Here is a 22757-nt window from a genome sequence, read left to right as displayed (position 1 = left end):
ACCCCTGGAACATCAAGTGTTTCTGGAACATATTGTTATAAGGTTGTGCAGGGTCAGGAATAGGAATAGTAGTGACTGACAGGAGGGTTCTCCATGGAGGGGCTTCTCATCATAACACTCCTCAACTGGTCCTTGTATACAACTGGCAAGGCCACATCCCATAAGCACACATTCTCTGAACTGATTCTGGCGCTAACAAAACCCCTACATGTTTTATACATAAAACAGACAGAAGGATTGCTTTTTCCCCAAAAGGTTGAGCAGCAACAAAAGTGCGGCATTGCGTATATCAGAGAACATGCACTGTCGAGTAAGGTTCAGAATACAACCACCTGAATGGGTCCATTATACTAAACAATGCCTTAAAAATCACCAGCACAGCTTAAGCAATGTCATTTGGAAGTCCTAATCTAATGGTTTAAGATAGGTACAAGTGGATGCGTACCTACGTTGTCTTTGTGGGAGGGGAGCTTCATCCCATAGTCAATGAACTGACCATAGTCAGACCACAGGAAGTAAGACGGATGCACCAAAGCTTGTGATTACAGGGCTAAGTGTGGTTACGTTCTTTATTTTGGTCAGGAAGGGAAGCTTGTGGAAGTCAGGATGAGGTCGGAGCAGGGTGCTGCTTTACTCTCGTTTCCACGGTTCCTCCTCAACAAGCGAGAGAAATCTGCAGTGTTGGGGTGGCCGTTGGGGTGGCCGTTTCCATTGCCCATGGATACCTGCAAGCAATTACCAGGGACATCTAACTGTAAGACCAAGGCACAGTCATATTGAAGCTGTCAAAGGGTTTGAGCAGAGAAACCAAGGGGTAATACTTGCAGGCCATCCTTTTGGTTGAATTTGGTTGGTCGGTTGAATTTTGGTTGAATTGGTTGAATTTACTGGGATTCCCGCAAATTTGGTCCCAATAGAAAGAAAAGAAAAGAAAGAATATTCTCTGAGTACTGAAGCGACAGCAGATACAGAAGATAGATTGAATCCTCTTTGAATACTGAAGCGACAGCAGATACAGAAGATAGATTGAATCCTCTCTGAATACTGAAGCGACAGCAGATACAGAAGATAGATTGAATCCTCTTTGAGTACTGAAGCGACAGCAGACTGAATCCTCTCTGACAGAAGATAGAAGATGAATCCTCTCTGAATACTGAAGCGACAGCAGATACAGAAGATAGATTGAATCCTCTTTGAGTACTGAAGCGACAGCAGATACAGAAGATAGATTGAATCCTCTTTGAATACTGAAGCGACAGCAGATACAGAAGATAGATTGAATCCTCTTTGAATACTGAGACAGCAGATACAGAAGATAGATTGAATCCTCTTTGAATACTGAAGCGACAGCAGATACAGAAGATAGATTGAATCCTCTCTGAATACTGAAGCGACAGCAGATACAGAAGATAGATTGAATCCTCTTTGAATACTGAAGCGACAGCAGATACAGAAGATAGACTTGAATCCTCTCTGAACTGAAGCGACAGCAGATACAGAAGATAGATTGAATCCTCTCTGAATACTGAAGCGACAGCAGATACAGAAGATAGATTGAATCCTCTTTGAATACTGAAGCGACAGCAGATACAGAAGATAGATTGAATCCTCTCTGAATACTGAAGCGACAGCAGATACAGAAGATAGATTGAATCCTCTCTGAATACTGAAGCGACAGTAGATACTGAAGATGGATTGAAATGTGTTTTCTCACTGACAGGAGACTGTAAAACATTGATGAGTCAGTTTTGTTTTCTATCTTGGCCATGTATTTTATGGATTCTCTGCCCAACAGAATTACCGGGACAATAATGTTGAATAAGAAAACAACTAAATTACAGTATAAAACAGGGATTAGTAATCGTCCCATGCAAGCAAAGCAATAGAACAATGATCCATGACAAATGGATCAGTAAAATGCTCTGAAAATAAGAGCATGGACTTTTCATTGAGTTTTTGGTCTAAAACATAGCTAGCTACAGTAGAAAGAAGGATTTTTGACAGGTCCATAATATGTCTGCCACTGTTTAGATAAACATGATGAAATAGCAGTCTTCATGTGTACCACTAGCCAGACAATGTAGATTTAAAAATGCGCCCTAAAAGTGAATCGAATCATGTAAGCAGGGCTGCCACAAATACATGTCCAATGAAGAAAAAGAATCCCACTCATGTCACAGGTTATTACAAGACATAGGAAGAAAAGGAAAGTGAGGAAACATGTTTTCAAAAGAAAAATTATGTCAAAAACACAACATCCGAATGATAGTAAACTGTCGAGCAAAAGTACACAGGTATCACAAAAACTGCTTTTCCATATAGTGAGTGAGTGAGTAAATAAATATAAGAGCATATTTATTTAGTTTCTCCACCTTGAAATATTGTTTTCTCCAAAATAACTGTATAAGGTGACATCAATGTCTGTCGACATACCAAATGACAAGAGAAGGAAAGGCAGTCGTTACGGGGAAGTCTACATGCACGTCTCTATATCCTTAAAGATGAAATGTACCTTGCAATCATCTATCATGACTGTGCTGTGGGCTGCAGCGTAAACACACTGGTTGGTGTTGTTCTCCAAGAAGGATTGGGATTTTGTCAACTCAAATTCATCAACTTTTTGCGCGGCGTCAAACGCATCGAGCTCATCTTTGGACAGGTGGTAAACGATACCGGCCCCGTAGGAGTCCCCAACCACGTTGACGGAGGTTCGGAACCGATCCCTGTATTTTTTTAGGGTGGGGAGGCAGACACAGAGACAGACAAGTGCAGAAGGTAATCTCTCGGGGAACAAAGCTGAGGACAATATTTTGAGGAAGACCAGAGTTTTATCCTGAGGTAACAAGAAGATATTGTGTGTGTGTGGAAACATTCTCTGTATGTGTGAATGCAGGTACAAGTGCAAGATTGAGTACTCACAGCAGCCAGTCAACAGCCACCAACAGACTGATGTCTTGGGTGGGTAACCCAACGGCTGTTAGGATCAGTAGCATGGTCACCAATCCAGCACTGGGGATACTGGCCGCTCCCACACTGGCCAAGGTTGCTGTCAGGCTACAATCAGGATGAGAGATCTCAGTCAATTATACACTGGCCAAGGTTGCTGTCAGGCTACAATCAGGATGAGAGATCTCAGTCAATTACACACTGGCCAAGGTTGCTGTCAGGCTACAGTCAGGATGAGATCTCAGTTAATTACACACTGGCCAGATCTCAGTCAATTACACACTGGCCAAGGTTGCTGTCAGGCTACAATCAGGATGAGAGATCTCAGTCAATTATACACTGGCCAAGGTTGCTGTCAGGCTACAATCAGGATGAGAGATCTCAGTCAATTACACACTGGCCAAGGTTGCTGTCAGGCTACAGTCAGGATGAGAGATCTCAGTCAATTACACACTGGCCAAGGTTGCTGTCAGGCTACAATCAGGATGAGAGATCTCAGTTAATTACACACTGGCCAAGGTTGCTGTCAGGCTACAGTCAGGATGAGAGATCTCAGTCAATTACACACTGGCCAAGGTTGCTGTCAGGCTACAATCAGGATGAGAGATCTCAGTCAATTACACACTGGCCAAGGTTGCTGTCAGGCTACAATCAGGATGAGAGATCTCAGTTAATTACACACTGGCCAAGGTTGCTGTCAGGCTACAATCAGGATGAGAGATCTCAGTTAATTACACACTGGCCAAGGTTGCTGTCAGGCTACAGTCAGGATGAGAGATCTCAGTCAATTACACACTGGCCAAGGTTGCTGTCAGGCTACAATCAGGATGAGAGATCTCAGTTAATTACACACTGGCTACAGTCAGGATGAGAGATCTCAGCTTACACACTGGCCAAGGTTGCTGTCAGGCTACAATCAGGATGAGAGATCTCAGTTAATTACACACTGGCCAAGGTTGCTGTCAGGCTACAATCAGGATGAGAGATCTCAGTTAATTACACACTGGCCAAGGTTGCTGTCAGGCTACAATCAGGATGAGAGATCTCAGTTAATTACACACTGGCCAAGGTTGCTGTCAGGCTACAGTCAGGATGAGAGATCTCAGTTAATTACACACTGGCCAAGGTTGCTGTCAGGCTACAGTCAGGATGAGAGATCTCAGTTAATTACACACTGGCCAAGGTTGCTGTCAGGCTACAATCAGGATGAGAGATCTCAGTTAATTACACACTGGCCAAGGTTGCTGTCAGGCTACAGTCAGGATGAGAGATCTCAGTTAATTACACACTGGCCAAGGTTGCTGTCAGGCTACAATCAGGATGAGAGATCTCAGTTAATTACACACTGGCCAAGGTTGCTGTCAGGCTACAGTCAGGATGAGAGATCTCAGTTAATTACACACTGGCCAAGGTTGCTGTCAGGCTACAGTCAGGATGAGAGATCTCAGTCAATTACACACTGGCCAAGGTTGCTGTCAGGCTACAATCAGGATGAGAGATCTCAGTTAATTACACACTGGCCAAGGTTACATTTTTTTGTCAAGGTCAATACGTCATGTATAGGGCACCTTGTTTTGAACAATCATGTCACATGACCTGAATTTGAACCTTTATTTAAAGGGTTTTCAATAAACGGTCCCTTTTCTTATTATGTCAGATGGGCCAGCAGCATCCTCCAGCACCATTTTCCAGCACCGTCCTCCAGCACCATCTTCCAGCACCATGCTCAGATAATTGCTTTTATTTTTGGTATAAATCTAATGTCTGGAAAAGGCTTAAAATAAAGATGAAATCCTAGGTCATGTGACATGATAGTCCAAAAGTCATGTAGGATTAGAAGTGTCCTACCTGACAGTGACGATCTGGCCGTAGTCGAGGTCGATGTTATTCATCTGGGCGATGAAGATGGCTGCCACGGCCTCGTAAAGCGCAGTGCCGTCCATGTTGATAGTGGCGCCCACGGGGAGCACGAATCTCGTCACTCGCTTATCGATGCCCAAGTTCTCCTCCAGACAGCGGAATGTGACTGGCAGGGTACCAGCACTGAGAGACGGGTACAGAACTCGTACTTAATACATCTTTTTTTAAATTTTACCTTTATTTAACCAGGCAAGTCAGTTAAGAACAAAATCTTATTTTCAATGACGGCCTAGGACCAGTGGGTTAACTGCCTGTTCAGGGGCAGAACGACAGATTTGTACCTTGTCAGCTCGGGGGTTTGAACTTGCAACCTTCCGGTTACTAGTCCAACGCTCTAACCACTAGGCTACGCTGCCGCCCACAAGACTTGGAATGGTATTAAACACTGAATTGACATAATATCTATATTATGCATTGAGCATTATGTTCCCTCAAAGGGGGACTTTTAAAGGGTCCTACTTTAAGCAGTAAGATTAGTCAACAAGAGTCTAACTACATTGTGGTAGCTAAGCTCTACAAATCTGGTGTCATGCATGAAGGTATCAGACGACCCGTGAAATGTGGACACCCCTCTAGGGCATCTCTGTTGCTGTTATCATCTCAGTGTGAGCTTCGGCTGTGGCTCACAACCTACTCTGTCATACAATCTATAAAATAGGTTGGGTAATGCAGAGTCCTTAATATAAATGAACTATTTATCCTAACCTAAGCTGAGGTTTTTAATCTTTGAAAGCAACTTTGCGCTGTGTGCACCACAATAACATTACTCTTGTTTTTAGTTTATCTGTAGAGTGGAGACAAAACAAGCAAGGTCAAGGCATCTTGTTTTGTCTGTCTTATCGTAAACAAGCAGAATGGGTTCTAGAATGGGTTCTAGAATGGGTTCTAGAATGGGTTCTGGGAAAGGCAATAATAAGTATGACAGAGGGAAAAGGGAGGGTGACAGAGAAGAAGCGAATAGGTTAGAGAATAGGTTAGAGAATAGGTTAGAGAATGGGTTAGAGAATAGGTTAGAGAATAGGTTAGAGAATAGGTTAGAGAATGGGTTAGAGAATGGGTTAGAGAATAGGTTAGAGAATAGGTTAGAGAATAGGTTAGAGAATGGGTTAGAGAATGGGTTAGAGAATAGGTTAGAGAATAGGTTAGAGAATAGGTTAGAGAATGGGTTTGAGAATAGGTTAGAGAATGGGTTAGAGAATAGGTTAGAGAATAGGTTAGAGAATAGGTTAGAGAATGGGTTAGAGAATAGGTTAGAGAATAGGTTAGAGAATAGGTTAGAGAATAGGTTAGAGAATGGGTTTGAGAATAGGTTAGAGAATAGGTTAGAGAATAGGTTAGAGAATAGGTTAGAGAATGGGTTTGAGAATAGGTTAGAGAATAGGTTAGAGAATAGGTTAGAGAATAGGTTAGAGAATGGGTTTGAGAATAGGTTAGAGAATAGGTTAGAGAATAGGTTAGAGAATAGGTTAGAGAATAGGTTAGAGAATAGGTTAGAGAATAGGTTAGAGAATAGGTTAGAGAATAGGTTAGAGAATGGGTTTGAGAATAGGTTAGAGAATAGGTTAGAGAATAGGTTAGAGAATAGGTTAGAGAATGGGTTAGAGAATGGGTTTGAGAATAGGTTAGAGAATAGGTTAGAGAATAGGTTTGGGTCTTGTACCTAGATGCTGTCCCAATAGCGGTGACCCAGGCCTGAAAGATTCCCATGAAGAAGACATAGGGGTTTTTCTTCACGATGACTAAGTATATTAACGGTAGAAATATGGCACCGTGGATGACAAGGCCCACGATCACGGTCACCATGTACATTCCCAGTTGCCTGGCAACCATTTCCAGATCATCGATTGAGATGATCTTCCCACAGATGAGACAGGCGATACCGAAAGGGGAATACCTGGGAGAGACCTTGGTGAGATTAGTTTTGCAGTTTGGTAAAACTAATGAAAGGTCAATAGTGGTATGTAATTGGGAATATTGGGGCAAACATGTACATTGGGGGCTAATTTCCTGTAATAAATAACACTTTTCTCCTTTGGCCACAGTGACTAGAGTGGACTTCCTAGAATGCCTGTTATTTTAGAGGAGGGGGGTAGAGGTATATAACTCTAGAGAGGATAAGACTTACCACATAATCATGCCAACAATCCTCATGACGATCTCGTTGAGAACGTTAAAAAACTCCAGCATGAGCTTGGCCTTTTCTCCCATCTTCCCCATGATTATCCCGAAAGCCACAAAGAAACCGATCAAACCTACAGTTTCAAAAGGAGGCAAAAAGTGTCAAATCAATTATCTGGACTGCTAAGACAATCATTCATTCCAGTTAAGAGCATGTTTTCTATAAGTGTACCAACCTAGCACATTCATCCCACTCTTGTACTGAAGAGCCCTTTTGATGGTAAACTGTGGTGGACCCCTGGTCCTGTTGGTAGGTACGGGGACTTTTGTGGTGACTGTCTGGATCTGCTGGAAGCAGGCCTGAACCAGGTTTTCTGGGAAAAGGTTTCGAATTAGATCGAAGAAGGCGTCCAGACTGGAGACGTCGTCGTTCTTCTTGCCAGGCCCGAGGTTGGACTTCAGCTTGGGGTTACCTGGGTGGATGAGCAGCACCAGAATGACACCCAGAGCGGCAGCGATGACTGTGGTGGACATGTAGTACACCATGGCTCGGGTGCCCAGGCGGCCACTGGACTTGGCATCCAACCCTGCCAGTCCTGGAGTGGGAGAGAGGTGAGAGAGGCCCGCAGTTCAACAACCGGTTACGTAAACTACAGAAGATATGCATTCCAGATACTCTAGTGATAAATGCAGTGGCGGCTGCTGAGGGGAGGAAAGCTCATAATAATGTCATGGAACAGAGGAAATGGAATGGCACCAAACGGGTGTTTGATGTGTTTGATACCATTCCACTGATTCCGCTCCAGTCATTACCACCAGCCTGTCCTCCCTGATTAAGGTGCCACCAACCCCCTGTGGATAAATGCTATAATAACACTCTAACGTACAATGCCTCTAGTGCTAGTACAGACAAACGCTAGCGAACGCACTCTACACACAGGTATACTGTAGAACATTGTCATATTGTTGTATTATACATTTTGTATTGTAGATATGTAGTGGTGTAATAATGTTATATTATGGACCCAAGAAAGAGTAGCTGTTGCCTTGGCAGGAACTAATGGGGATCCATAATAAACACCTGGAAGAGTAGCTGCTGCCTTGGCAGGAACTAATGGGGATCTATAATAACCCCCAGGAAGAGTAGCTGCTGCCTTGGCAGGAACTAATGGGGATCCATAATAAACACCTGGAAGAGTAGCTGCTGCCTTGGCAGGAACTAATGGAAGGATCTATAATAAACCACACAGGAAGAGTAGCTGCTGCCTTGGCAGGAACTAATGGGGATCCATAATAAACCCCAGGAAGAGTAGCTGCTGCCTTGGCAGGAACTAATGGGGATCCATAATAAACACCTGGAAGAGTAGCTGCTGCCTTGGCAGGAACTAATGGGGATCCATAATAAACACCTGGAAGAGTAGCTGCTGCCTTGGCAGGAACTAATGGGGATCTATAATAAACCACAGGAAGAGTAGCTGCTGCCTTGGCAGGAACTAATGGGGATCCATAATAAACCCCAGGAAGAGTAGCTGCTGCCTTGGCAGGAACTAATAGGGATCTATTATTATAATAAACCACAGGAAAAGTAGCTGCTGCCTTGGCAGGAACTAATGGGGATCTATAATAAACCCCAGGAAGAATAGCTGTTGTGTCACGAACCTCGCCGAGGATGGTGCCTCTCCCTGTTTGGTCGGTGCTCGGCGGTCGTCGTCGCCGGCCTATTAGCTGCCATCGATTCCCTTTCCGTTTGTTTTTGGTTATTCGGGTAATTGCGTACACCTGTTTTGTATTAGGGTTTGTTTGTAGGTTATTTAAGGCTACCAGGCCTGCTGGGTGTTTGTGCGAGCTTGTTTTTGTTACTCTGTGTTTGATGGTGTGAGTTATTCGTGTATTTATTCTCCGGACTGTTTTGTCCTGTTGTTTGAACTGGCAACTTATATACGCCCAACTTATATACGGCGTGACTGTTTTGTTGCGCTGGGGAATAAATTTGAAAGAAAGACTGAACCCTGCTCTCTGCGCCTGATTCCACCCACCACTCCTAGTTGATCGTAACAGAAGCCCGCACCTTCACAAATGGAATCAGCAGGAGCAGCGACCACCCCTCTCCCCACTATGGAGGAGCGCGTCCATCACCACACAGCAGTCCTCCATCGGATTGGTACCGCGATGGACCAGATGATGGAGAGGATGGAACGAGGGGAGAGGAGTGGTCTACCGACGTCTACCCCAGCTCCCCCACTGCCGACACCACCTACTCCACCTACGTCGTCCTCTGAGTCCGGCGCACTGCGTCTCTCCCCCCGAGGGAGTACGATGGAGCGGCGGCTGGGTGCCAGGAATTTTTGCTCCAGCTGGAGCTCTACCTGGCTACCGTGCGTCCGGCTCCCTCGGGTGAGGAGAGTGTGAGCCTCCTCATCTCCTGTTTAACGGGCAGGGCCCTGGACTGGGCTAACGAGGTCTGGAACAGTCCAGACTCGGCTCGGGACAACTACCTGGAGTTCACCCGCCGTTTCCGAGCTGTGTTCGATCATCCACCAGAGGGTAAAGCGGCGGGTGAGTGACTGTTCTACCTCAGACAGGAGACGAGGAGCGCACAGGACTTTGCGTTGGAGTTTAGGACCCTAGCTGCTGGTGCTGGGTGGAATGACAGGGCCCTGATGGACCATTACCGGTGTAGTCTCCGGGAGGACGTCCGCCGGGAGCTAGCTTGCAGGGACACAACTCTCTCCCTGGATGAACTAATAGACATGTCTATTCGATTGGACAACCTGCTAGCTGCCCGCGGGCGTTCAGAAGGGGTCCTGTTAATTCCACCTTCCAGCTCTCCCACTCCCACTCCGATGGAGTTGGGAGGAGCTGTATCTAGGGGGACCAGAGGAGGGGTCTCCTCCTGCTCCTATTGTGGACGGAGAGGATACACTTCAGACCGGTGCTGGGGGAGTTCCTCTGGGAGTCGAGATGGTCGGCTGAACACTCCTCGGCCACCCCAGGTGAGTAAGCACCAAACTCACCCAGAGCTCCCTGTTGGTCACATGTTTTTGTAAAAAAATTTCCCCTGCGTTTTTCCCTCTCTTCAGCATAAGGCGCTAGTCGATTCAGGCGCAGCTGGGAGTTTTATGGATCGCGGACTCGCCCGTAAATTGGGTATTCCGTTGCAGACCCACCTGTCCCCGTGCACTCCTTAGATAGCCGACCGTTAGGGTCAGGGCTGGTCAGGGAGGCCACGATTCCGCTGGACATGGTAACGCAGGGGAATCATAGGGAGAGGATCAGTTTCTACCTTATTGATTCACCTGGGTTTCCGGTGGTGTTGGGGGTTCCCTGGCTGGCTATTCACAATCCCCTAATTTCCTGGAAACAGGGGGCTCTTCAGGGGTGGTCAGACGAGTGTTCAGGTAGGTGTATAGGAGTTTCCATCGGTGCCACGACGGTGGAGAGTCCAGACCAGGTTTCCACCGTGCGCATTTCCCCAGAATATGCCGATTTGGCTATCGCTTTTAGTAAGAAGAAAGCGACAAAATTACCACCCCATCGACGGTGGGATTGCGTGATAAACCTCCAGGAGAACGCTGCACTTCCCCGGAGTCACGTGTACCCACTGTCACAGGAGGAGACGCTGGCTATGGGGACATATGTCACGGAAGCTCTGAGACAGGGGTACATTCGGCCCTCCATGTCACCTGTCTCCTCGAGTTTATTTTTTGTGAGGAAAAAGGAGGGAGGTCTGCGTCCGTGCATTGATTATCGAGGTCTCAATACGATCACAGTGGGTTTTAGTTATCCGCTACCTCTCATCGCTACGGCGGTGGAATCATTCCACGGAGCGCGTTTCTTCACAAAACTGGACCTCAGGAGCTCGTATAATCTGGTGCGTATTCGGGGAGGAGACGAGTGGAAAACAGTGTTTAGTACCACATCAGGCCACTATGAGTACCTCGTCATGCCGTATGGGTTGAAGAATGCTCCAGCCGTCTTCCAATCCTTTGTAGATGAGATTCTCAGGGACTTGCACGGGCAGGGTGTGGTAGTCTATATTGACGACATTTTGATTTATTCTACCACACGCGCCGCGCATGTTTCCCTGGTGCGCAAGGTTCTTGGGCGACTGCTGGAGCATGACCTATACGTCAAGGCTGAGAAATGTGTGTTCTCCAAACCAGCCGTTTCCTTCCTGGGTTATCGCATTTCCAGCTCGGGGATGATGATGGAGTGTGACCGCGTTAACGCCGTGCGTATTTGGCCGACTCCGACCACGGTAAAGGAGGTGCAGCGGTTTTTAGGGTTTGCCAATAACTACCGGAGGTTTATCCGGGGTTTTGGCCAAGTAGCAGCGCCCATTATCTCACTGCCGGTGCGTCTGCGGTGGTCAGCAGAGGCTGATGGAGCCTTCAACCAGTTGAAGGCACTGTTCACTGGGGCTCCCGTGTTGGCGCATCCGGACCCTTCGTTAGCATTCATAGTGGAGGTGGATGCGTCCAAGGCTGGGGTTGGAGCCGTGCTGTCTCAGCGCTTGGGCACGCCACCTGCGCTTTCTTTTCTAAGAAGCTGGGTCTGGCGGAGCGGAACTATGATGTGGGGGACCGGGAGTTACTAGCTATGGTAAAGCCCTGAAGGTGTGGAGACACTGGCTAGAGGGGCTAAACACCCTTTCCTCATCTGGACTGACCACCGTAATCTGGAGTATATTCGAGCAGCAAGGAGACTAAATCCGCGTCAGGCTAGGTGGGCCATGTTTTTTACACGTTTTAGATTTACGATCTCTTACAGACCAGGTTCCCTCAACATTAAGGCTGACGCGCTGTCCCGTCTCTATGATACCGAGGACCGGTCCATCGAACCCACTCCCATCCTTCCAGCCTCTCGGCTGGTGGCCCCAGTGGTGTGGGAGGTGGACGTGGACATCGAGCGGGCGTTGAGGGTTGAACCTGCGCCTACACAGTGTCCGACTGGTCGAAGTTACGTACCGCTTGGTGTCCGTGATAAATTGATTCGGTGGGCTCACACACTACCGTCTGCGGGTCATCCGGGGATTGATAGGACAGTGCAGGGTCTTAGGGGGAAATATTGGTGGCCCACCTTAGCTAAGGATGTGAGGCTCTATGTCTCTTCCTGTTCGGTATGCGCCCAGAGTAAGGCTCCTAGGCACCTTCCTAGAGGGAAGTTACAGCCCCTCCCGGTTCCACAACGGCCATGGTCCCATCTCTCGGTAGATTTCCTTACTGATCTTCCCCATCCCAGGGAACACTACCGTTCTGGTCGTTGTGGATCGGTTCTCTAAGTCCTGCCGTCTCCTCCCATTGCCTGGTCTCCCTACGGCCCTATAGACTGCAGAGGCTCTATTTACCCACGTCTTCCGGCACTATGGGGTTCCAGAGGATATCGTCTCTGATCGGGGTCCCCAGTTCACGTCCCAGGTTTGGAAGGTGTTTATGGAGCGTCTGGGGATCTCGGTCAGCCTTACCTCTGGTTATCACCCCGAAAGTAATGGGCAGATGGAGAGAGTAAACCAGCAAGTGGGTAGGTTTCTGAGGTCGTATTGTCAGGACCGGCCAGGAGAATGGGCGAGGTACGTCCCGTGGGCAGAGTTGGCCCAGAACTCTCTTCGGCATTCGTCCACGAAGATGTCGCCATTCGAATGCATACTGGGTTACCAGCCGGTCCTGGCTCCGTGGCATCAGAGTCAGACCGAGGCTCCTGTGGTGGAGGAGTGGGTACAGCGCTCTAGAGACACCTGGTGGGCAGTCCAGGATTCTCTCAGGCCAGTGAACGGCAGAAGAGAGACGCTGACCGCCACCGTAGTGAGGCCCCGGTGTTCGCACCGGGGGACAGGGTCTGGCTCTCGACCCGAAACCTGCCCCTCCGCCTGCCCTGCCGGAAGCTGGGGCCGCAGTGTGTGGGGCCATTTAAAGTCCTGAGGAGGATAAACGAGGTGTGTTATAGATTGCAACTTCCCTCTTATTATCGCATTAACCCCTCGTTTCATGTGTCTCTCCTCAGGCCGGTGGTAGCTGGTCCCCTAGAAGACAATGAGGTACCGGAGGTCCCTCCACCCCCTCTGGACATCGAGGGGTCTCCGGCGTACACAGTACGAGCTATTCTGGACTCGAGACGCCGGGTGAGGGGCCTGCAGTACCTCGTGGACTGGGAGGGGTACGGTCCGGAGGAGAGGTGCTGGGTACCGGGGAGGGACATTTTAGATCCTTCCATCTTGAGAGATTTCCACCGCCTCCACCCGAATCGCCCCGCGCCTCGTCCTCCAGGTCGTCCTCGAGGCTGGGGTCGGCGCGCTGCGGGAGCCGCGCGTCAGGGGGGGGTTACTGTCACGAACCTCGCCGAGGATGGGGCCTCTTCCTGTTCGGGCGGTGCTCGGCGGTCGACGTCGCCGGCCTATTAGCTGCCATCGATTCCCTTTCCGTTTGTTTTTGGTTATTGGGTAATTGGGTACACCTGTTTTGTATTAGGGTTTGTTTGTAGGTTATTTAAGGGCACTAGGCCTGCTGGGTATATGTGCGAGCTTGTTTTTGTTACTCTGTGTTTGATGGTGTGAGTTATTTGTGTATTTATTCTCCGGACTATTTTGTCCTGTTGTTTGGACTGGCAACTTATATACGCCCTGTGTGTTGGCGAGACTGTTTTGTTGCGCTGGGGAATACATTTGAAAGAAAGACTGAACCCTGCTCTCTGCGCCTGATTCCACCCACAACTCCTAGTTGATCGTAACATGTTGCCTTGGAACTAATGGGGAGGAACTAATGGGGATCCATAATAAACACCAGATCCATAATAAATAACCCCAGGAAGAGTAGCTGCTGCCTTGGCAGGAACTAATGGGGATCCATAATAAACACCTGGAAGAGTAGCTGCTGCCTTGACAGGAACTAATGGGGATCTATAATAAACCACAGGAAGAGTAGCTGCTGCCTTGGCAGGAACTAATGGGGATCTATAATAAACCCCAGGAAGAATAGCTGTTGCCTTGACAGGAACTAATGGGGATCCATAATAAACACCAGGAAGAGTAGCTGCTGCCTTGGCAGGAACTAATGGGGATCCATAATAAACACCAGGAAGAGTAGCTGCTGCCTTGGCAGGAACTAATGGTGATCTATAATAATCCCCAGTGAAGAGTAGCTGTTGCCTTGGCAGGAACTAATGGGGATCCATAATAAATCCCAGGAAGATTAGCTGTTGCCTTGGCAGGAACTAATGGGGATCTATAATAAACCCCAGGAAGCGTAGCTGCTGCCTTGGCAGGAACTAATGGGGATCCATAATAAACACCTGGAAGAGTAGCTGCTGCCTTGACAGGAACTAATGGGGATCTATAATAAACCACAGGAAGAGTAGCTGCTGCCTTGGCAGGAACTAATGGGGATCTATAATAAACCCCAGGAAGAATAGCTGTTGCCTTGGCAGGAACTAATGGGGATCCATAATAAACACCAGGAAGAGTAGCTGCTGCCTTGGCAGGAACTAATGGTGATCTATAATAATCCCCAGTGAAGAATAGCTGTTGCCTTGGCAGGAACTAATGGGGATCCATAATAAACACCAGGAAGAGTAGCTGCTGCCTTGGCAGGAACTAATGGTGATCTATAATAATCCCCAGTGAAGAGTAGCTGTTGCCTTGGCAGGAACTAATGGGGATCCATAATAAATCCCAGGAAGAGTAGCTGTTGCCTTGGCAGGAACTAATGGGGATCCATAATAGACACCAGGAAGAGTAGCTGCTGCCTTGGCAGGAACTAATGGGGATCTATAATAAACCCCAGGAAGAGTAGCTGCAGCCTTGGCAGGAACTAATGGAGATCCATAATAAACACCAGGAAGAATAGCTGTTGCCTTGGCAGGAACTAATGGGGATCCATAATAAACACCAGGAAGAGTAGCTGCTGCCTTGGCAGGAACTAATGGGGATCTATAATAAACCCCAGTGAAGAGTAGCTGTTGCCTTGGCAGGAACTAATGATCCATAATAAATCCCAGGAAGAGTAGCTGTTGCCTTGGCAGGAACTAATGGGGATCTATAATAAACCCCAGGAAGAGTAGCTGCTGCCTTGGCAGGAACTAATGGGGATCCATAATAGACACCAGGAAGAGTAGCTGCTGCCTTGGCAGGAACTAATGGGGATCTATAATAAACCCCAGGAAGAGTAGCTGCAGCCTTGGCAGGAACTAATGGAGATCCATAATAAACACCAGGAAGAATAGCTGTTGCCTTGGCAGGAACTAATGGGGATCCATAATAAACACCAGGAAGAGTAGCTGCTGCCTTGGCAGGAACTAATGGGGATCCATAATAAACACCAGGAAGAGTAGCTGCTGCCTTGGCAGGAACTAATGGGGATCTATAATAAACCCCAGTGAAGAGTAGCTGTTGCCTTGGCAGGAACTAATGGGGATCCATAATAAATCCCAGGAAGAGTAGCTGTTGCCTTGGCAGGAACTAATGGGGATCTATAATAAACCCCAGGAAGAGTAGCTGCAGCCTTGGCAGGAACTAATGGTGATCTATAATAATCCCCAGTGAAGAGTAGCTGTTGCCTTGGCAGGAACTAATGGGGATCCATAATAGACACCAGGAAGAGTAGCTGCTGCCTTGGCAGGAACTAATGGGGATCCATAATAAACACCAGGAAGAATAGCTGTTGCCTTGGCAGGAACTAATGGGGATCCATAATAAACACCAGGAAGAGTAGCTGTTGCCTTGGCAGGAACTAATGGGGATCCATAATAAACACCAGGAAGAGTAGCTGCTGCCTTGGCAGGAACTAATGGGGATCCATAATAAACACCAGGAAGAGTAGCTGCTGCCTTGGCAGGAACTAATGGGGATCTATAATAAACCCCAGTGAAGAGTAGCTGTTGCCTTGGCAGGAACTAATGGGGATCCATAATAAATCCCAGGAAGAGTAGCTGTTGCCTTGGCAGGAACTAATGGGGATCTATAATAAACCCCAGGAAGAGTAGCTGCAGCCTTGGCAGGAACTAATGGGGATCCATAATAAACACCAGGAAGAGTAGCTGCTGCCTTGGCAGGAACTAATGGGGATCCATAATAAACACCAGGAAGAGTAGCTGCTGCCTTGGCAGGAACTAATGGGGATCTATAATAAACCCCAGTGAAGAGTAGCTGTTGCCTTGGCAGGAACTAATGGGGATCCATAATAAATCCCAGGAAGAGTAGCTGCTGCCTTGGCAGGAACTAATTGGGATCCATGATAAATACATATGATGGCAGGGTTCTGTTCTCCCACCTGTGATGAGACTGGAGATGATCAGAGGCAGGATGAGCATCTTCAGCATCCTCATCAGGATGTCTCCTGGGAACGAGATGACCATGACCACATCAGGGGGGAGCGGCGACATGGGACGCAGTAGTATCCCAGAAACAGAGCCTGTGATCACACCTAGAACACAGAGAGAGAACCCACAGTCATATCAACTGGACCTCTCATTGGTTTTCTGTTGCATGATTTAGAAGCACACACCGGGCTATTTTTATTCATACACATCAGCTAGTGTTTATACCCTGAACACAACAAGCTCTACCTCGGCTCTCACTACACTTTCACCCACAACTTTTAGGCAACCTTATGCACTGTGAGGGATGGGAGGTGACTAAGTGCAGAAAAACTAAATTATATCAAAACTAAATTATATCAAATCCCACACTTTTCATTGTTAAAGATGCAATCTGGGATCTTAAGAATTTACTAATTTGTAACATATTGTACGAATTTGAATTTGTAACATAAAATGTGAGTTGCAAAAAACAAAAATACAAATAAAACTTGCTTTTGGTCATTCAACATACAAAATAGATGACATAGAACACAATTGCGCACAATTTTCTGGAACCCATTTCGGCTCATTAGCATTAGTTTCAAAACACTGACTGAAAGTATACACATCTAAACAACAGGCTAACTTACCAAGACAGTAACAACCAGACACATCTAAACAACAGGCTAACTTACCAAGACAGTAACAACCAGACACATCTAAACAACAGGCTAACTTACCAAGACAGTAACAACCAGACACATCTAAACAACAGGTTAACTTACCAAGACAGTAACAACCAGACACATCTAAACAACAGGCTAACTTACCAAGACAGTAACAACCAGACCCATCTAAACAACAGGCTAACTTACCAAGACAGTAACAACCAGACACATCTAAACAACAGGCTAACTTACCAAGACAGTAACAACCAGACACATCTAAACAACAGGCTAACTTACCAAGACAGTAACAACCAGACACATCTAAACAACAGGCTAACTTACCAAGACAGTAACAACCAGACACATCTAAACAACAGGCTAACTTACCAAGACAGTAACAACCAGACACATCTAAACAACAGGCTAACTTACCAAGACAGTAACAACCAGACACATCTAAACAACAGGCTAACTTACCAAGAAGTAACAACCAGACACATCTAAACAACAGGCTAACTTACCAAGACAGACACATCTAAACAACAGGCTAACTTACAAGACAGTAACACATCTAAACAACAGGCTAACTTACCAAGACAGTAACAACCAGACACATCTAAACAACAGGCTAACTTACCAAGACAGTAACATCACATCTAAACAACAGGCTAACTTACCAAGACAGTAACAACTAGACACATCTAAACAACAGGCTAACTTACCAAGACAGTAACAACCAGACACATCTAAACAACAGGCTAACTTACCAAGACAGTAACAACCAGACACATCTAAACAACAGGCTAACTTACCAAGACAGTAACAACCAGACACATCTAAACAACAGGCTAACTTACCAAGACAGTAACATCTAAACAACAAGCTAACTTAGGCTAACTTACCAAGACAGTAACATCTATACCACAGGCTAACTTACCAAGACAGTAACATCTATACAACAGGCTAACTTACCAAGACAGTACAGGCTAACTTACCAAGACAGTAACATCTATACAACAGGCTAACTTACCAAGACAGGAAACTAACAGGCTAACTTACCAAGACAGTAACAACCAGTCACAAACATCTAAACAACAGGCTAACTTACCAAGACAGTAACATCTATACCACAGGCTAACTTACCAAGACAGTAACATCTAAACAACAGGCTAACTTACCAAGACAGTAACAACCAGACCCATCTAAACAACAGGCTAACTTACCAAGACAGTAACAACCAGACACATCTAAACAACAGGCTAACTTACCAAGACAGTAACAACCAGACACATCTAAACAACAGGCTAACTTACCAAGACAGTAACAACCAGACACATCTAAACAACAGGCTAACTTACCAAGACAGTAACAACCAGACACATCTAAACAACAGGCTAACTTACCAAGACAGTAACAACCAGACACATCTAAACAACAGGCTAACTTACCAAGACAGTAACAGCTATACAACAGAACTTACAAGACTAAACAACAGGCTAACTTACCAAGACAGTAACATCTAGACAACAGGCTAACTAAAGACAGGAACATCTATATGGGCTAACTTACCAAGACAGTAACATCTATACAACAGGCTAACTTACCAAGACAGTAACAACCAGTCACATCTAAACAACAGGCTAACTTACCAAGACAGTAACATCTATACCACAGGCTAACTTACCAAGACAGTAACAACCAGACACATCTAAACAACAGGCTAACTTACCAAGACAGTAACAGCTATACACAAGCTAAGACAGTAACATCTATACAACAGGCTAACTTACCAAGACAGTAACATCTATACAACAGGCTAACTTACCAAGACAGGAACAACCAGTACACATCTATACACAGGCTAACTTACCAAGACAGTAACAACCAGTCACATCTAAACAACAGGCTAACTTACCAAGACAGTAACATCTATACAACAGGCTAACTTACCAAGACAGTAACATCACATAAACAACAGGCTAACTTACCAAGACAGTAACAACCAGACACATCTAAACAACAGGCTAACTTACCAAGACAGTAACAACCAGACACATCTATACAACAGGCTAACTTACCAAGACAGTAACAACCAGACACATCTAAACAACAGGCTAACTTACCAAGACAGTAACAACCAGACCCATCTAAACAACAGGCTAACTTACCAAGGCAGTAACATCTATACAACAGGCTAACTTACCAAAACAGTAACATCTATACAACAGGCTAACTTACCAAGGCAGTAACATCTATATGACAGGCTAACTTACCAAGACAGTAACAACCAGTCACCTCTAAACAACAGGCTAACTTACCAAGACAGTAACATCTATACCACAGGCTAACTTACCAAGACAGTAACATCTATACAACAGGCTAACTTACCAAGACAGTAACAAGCAGACAAATCTATAGGACAGACTAACTTACCAAGGATGGTGAGGAAAAGGACCAAGTTATTCATGATTTTGCTGCATATTCCCCAACACATAGGCTGAGGAGGCTCCACGATGGGCTCCAAATGGCTTTCATGCATTCTGACCTCCACTTGCCTCTGCATTGTGTTGGCACTAGAGAGAGAGAGAGATAGATAGGAGGTTTATTCATTTACTCCTCCTTGACCCATAATGCCTAGCTGTGTCGACAGGTATTACCATATTTGCTCCAGTGTAAAGGTCACTGATGCAGCACACCATAAGAGTTTGATGTGGCTTCTTGTCCATCTGTAATAATGTCTCGGGAACTGATGGCAAACAGAATGATAATGTATTCATACTATCACAAAGATGTATGAGGGAGAGGAGACTGAACGAGTGGGTAGAAAGAGAGGCATGGGAGATGTGAGTATGTAAATCATTCTAATTATATTTTTCCAAATAATTTGTATATTGTCAAAAACAATTATCTGTACTCTTATTTGTTGTATTAATTTGTGAGGGTGACCCCATTTCCCCGACTTTGAATACTACTGACGTAGCCCCTCGTATTAGTGAAAAGGCTCCACTTGAAACAAAGAGTTATTTTTAGAGGATTCACCTATTGGGACAATTCAAGGTGTGACACCTTCTTTTCTACGAGTGCACCTTGGGGCTTGATACCTGATATTTAGGCTTCAAAGTACACCAGTTATTATTATTTTTTTTTAAACTTAACTAGGCAAGTCAGTTAAGAAGAATTTCTTATTTACAATGACGGCCTACCCCGGCCAAACTAGGACGATGCAGGGCCAATTGGGCACCGCCCTGTGGGACTCCACCTCTTATTGGTGAAAGGGTTCACAGCCGGATATGATGCAGCCTGGATTCAAACCAGGGACTGTAGTGACGCCTCTTCCACTGAGACGCAGTGCCTTAGACTGTTGCGCCCCTCAGGAGCCCACCATGACTTGTGTGTTAGTACAGTATGTGTGTGTGTCCAGTGTCTGTCGACAGCAACTGACTTAAACTTAACCTCTGTTATCTCTGCCCTCTGATCTGGGTCAGTCTGAGGATGCAGTGATTTTCCAGTGAATGGAGCTTCTTCGTAATCTTATTCCTCTGAGATGGAAGTCTTCATTTTCAGGTCATGCCCCCATCTCACACTCCTCACACTCCTCCCTCCATCTCTCTACCTAATCGCCTCATCACGTCACCACAGCAACAAGTCTCCCAGCTTTGTTGTGGTCTGGCTTATTAAAAGCTCTTCAACTTAAAAGTCCCCGACCGTCCCTACTCCTAGCATCATTTAAATCACATCTCTTGGGGTGTATAACCTTGTGTGCTGTTGCGTAACTTTGTCCCCTCCACCATTCTGGAACATCCGTGTGTTGTCACCGTGTCCCGTATTGTTTCATATTTACACTAACACACACTGTCAATACCGTCCATTTCCTGAGATGGAGCTTTCTGCTGGGTCCCCCTGCTACACTCTTACACTGTCCTAAAAATGAACAGCCCTGTACTCACTGGCAAAATATCTCTCGGATTGAGAGGGAAATGGAGGTTTGGCGAAATTCCCTGTTTCTAAAACCATATTGAGTGAATCTGTAACTGGAGTAACTGCTTGTATTGCATACTGTTTACATCCACAGAACCAAAGACGTGACGGCGAGGCAGTTAATAGGTTGTGACTGGCAAATCAATCAGAGGCTGTCTGACACACAGTGCCCGGACATAAGCCTGTTAAGGCCGACAAAATTAGCCTGTCAAGCACACCAGTGGTTTAGTTACATAACCTCTCAGGGGTGACCCAGGAACTGTCAAGGTGTGCCAAGCTGCGATTAGACCGTCTTGAGCAAGGGATTACTGTTTGATTCACAGATTCAGAAATACAGACTCACAATACATACAAATGAAATCACATATTTAAAAATCACAATTATTCACACAGCTCTTTGGCAAGAAATGGCCCCCTCACCAAGAGTCATCCATACTGCCTATCTGCTCTATGGTGCATCAGAACGAACCAAAAGCTTTTCAAAGCCTAAACAATATATCAATACAGTCAACTGAAGCCTCTGACTGTAGCAATTGTGAAGCACTTGAATCAGGATCCAGGACACATACGATTTGCTAATGTCATTATGTGTCTCATTAGATAGGGTACATCTCATTGAGCTGGATGGTTCTCAAGGCCACCTGGCTGCATTGGTGCAGATGAGGTCAAAGGGGAGAGTGTCTCAGCTCTCTCACCAGAAAGGGATGACCTCTGATTACCAAAGGTCAAATGACAATACATGAAGAATGATCAGACAAGTCACAGACGCCAGAGCATTTTCCCTTTTAGTGTCAGGGGACAACAACAATAGTGATGCATAATACTGTGGGGAAATTCTACTCAACAATACTGTAATAATACTGTGATGAGGAAATGCATAATACTGTGATGAGGAAATTCTACTCAACAATACTGTAGCATAATACTGTGATGAGGAAATTCTACTCAACAATACTGTAGCATAATACTGTGATGAGGAAATTCTACTCAACAATACTGTAGCATAATACTGTGATGAGGAAATTCTACTCAACAATACTGTAGCATAATACTGTGATGAGGAAATTCTACTCAACAATACTGTAGCATAATACTGTGATGAGGAAATTCTACTCAACAATACTGTTGCATAATACTGTGAGATGCAAACTTTCAATCATACCTTCAAAAATCCATGACAGCAACTGCCTCTATAATAAATACAGCACGGAAAAAATAGAATGTAGACGGTTTGAAGAGAAACATTCTGGAGCGCTTCAAGAAAATGTTTCAAACCTTTCATATTCAATTAAAACCTTTACATTTAGCTTACCTGTAGTTGTTGTCTGTAATGTGGAATGGAAGGTGACGTACTAAAGAGTCACTACTCAGTCAGCCATGGGCTGCAAGGATAGAGTCAAAGAAAGGAAGGGAAATTCACGGTCTATCCATCTTGGAGATTCAGTGAAGATCCACAAACGTATGAAGGTCCCCCTTTGCCCCTTAAATAAGGGAATGTAGAAATCTGGAGGCTATGCAGGAGTAGATCTCAAGAAGAAAGCCAGCAGCACCTTCTCAGCATCCAATCGAAATACAATGAATAATCAGCAATGCCCATGGAAGACTAAGAATGGTATCCGCAGTCACTGAAGTCGACTCATCCAAGCATGTGTGTAGACCTGAAGTGACCAACCTGCAGGCTGGACTGTGGGCTCCACGTTCAGCTTAATTGTAAGCAGCGAGTGAAATCCTTGGTGCCCTCCTCTTTCTCCTTCTCTACCTGTCTAATCCGTCCTTAAAGCATGCGCTGTAATGCTTTTCCCTCGGATGTGAGGCGGGATAAAGACGCACGAGATTCTC

General features: G+C 45.8%; 1 protein-coding gene across 2 annotated transcripts; it reads right to left on the bottom strand.

Annotated features, from left to right (window-relative positions):
- Window positions 1–812: 812 nt before the first annotated feature.
- On the bottom strand, window positions 813–22389 carry LOC127921906 (excitatory amino acid transporter 2-like). Of its 2 annotated transcripts, XM_052505473.1 has the most exons (10): window positions 22231–22389; window positions 19374–19513; window positions 16245–16397; window positions 7221–7580; window positions 6992–7118; window positions 6527–6760; window positions 4795–4989; window positions 2920–3054; window positions 2513–2723; window positions 813–887 (listed from the first exon to the last, which is right to left on the bottom strand). In XM_052505473.1, the coding sequence occupies exons 2-10, from the start codon at window positions 19501–19503 to the stop codon at window positions 885–887; spliced, it is 1548 nt and encodes a 515-aa protein (XP_052361433.1). In that variant the 5' UTR covers window positions 19504–19513; window positions 22231–22389; the 3' UTR covers window positions 813–884. The 2 variants fall into 2 exon arrangements, with proteins under 2 accessions (XP_052361433.1, XP_052361432.1); XM_052505472.1 differs by lacking the exon at window positions 813–887 and having other exon boundaries at window positions 1598–2723.
- Between the last annotated feature and the right edge of the window lie 368 nt (window positions 22390–22757).

Source organism: Oncorhynchus keta, unplaced genomic scaffold (assembly GCF_023373465.1).
Source record: "Oncorhynchus keta strain PuntledgeMale-10-30-2019 unplaced genomic scaffold, Oket_V2 Un_contig_2394_pilon_pilon, whole genome shotgun sequence".
In the NCBI taxonomy this organism is placed as follows: domain Eukaryota; kingdom Metazoa; phylum Chordata; class Actinopteri; order Salmoniformes; family Salmonidae; genus Oncorhynchus; species Oncorhynchus keta.
This window is presented reverse-complemented; position numbering and strand designations above follow the sequence as displayed.

What these genes read in the sequence shown, in the direction of transcription:
- LOC127921906 (XM_052505472.1), bottom strand. Translation starts at nt 19,503, where the DNA reads ATGCAGAGGCAAGTGGAGGTCAGAATGCATGAAAGCCATTTGGAGCCC. An exon ending in GAGTGGGATGAATGTGCTAG is followed by an intron (nt 7,119 to 7,220) that starts GTTGGTACACTT and finishes TTGAAACTGTAG; the next exon opens with GTTTGATCGGTTTCTTTGTG. An exon ending in GGCCAGATCGTCACTGTCAG is followed by an intron (nt 3,055 to 4,794) that starts GTAGGACACTTC and finishes TCCTGATTGTAG; the next exon opens with CCTGACAGCAACCTTGGCCA.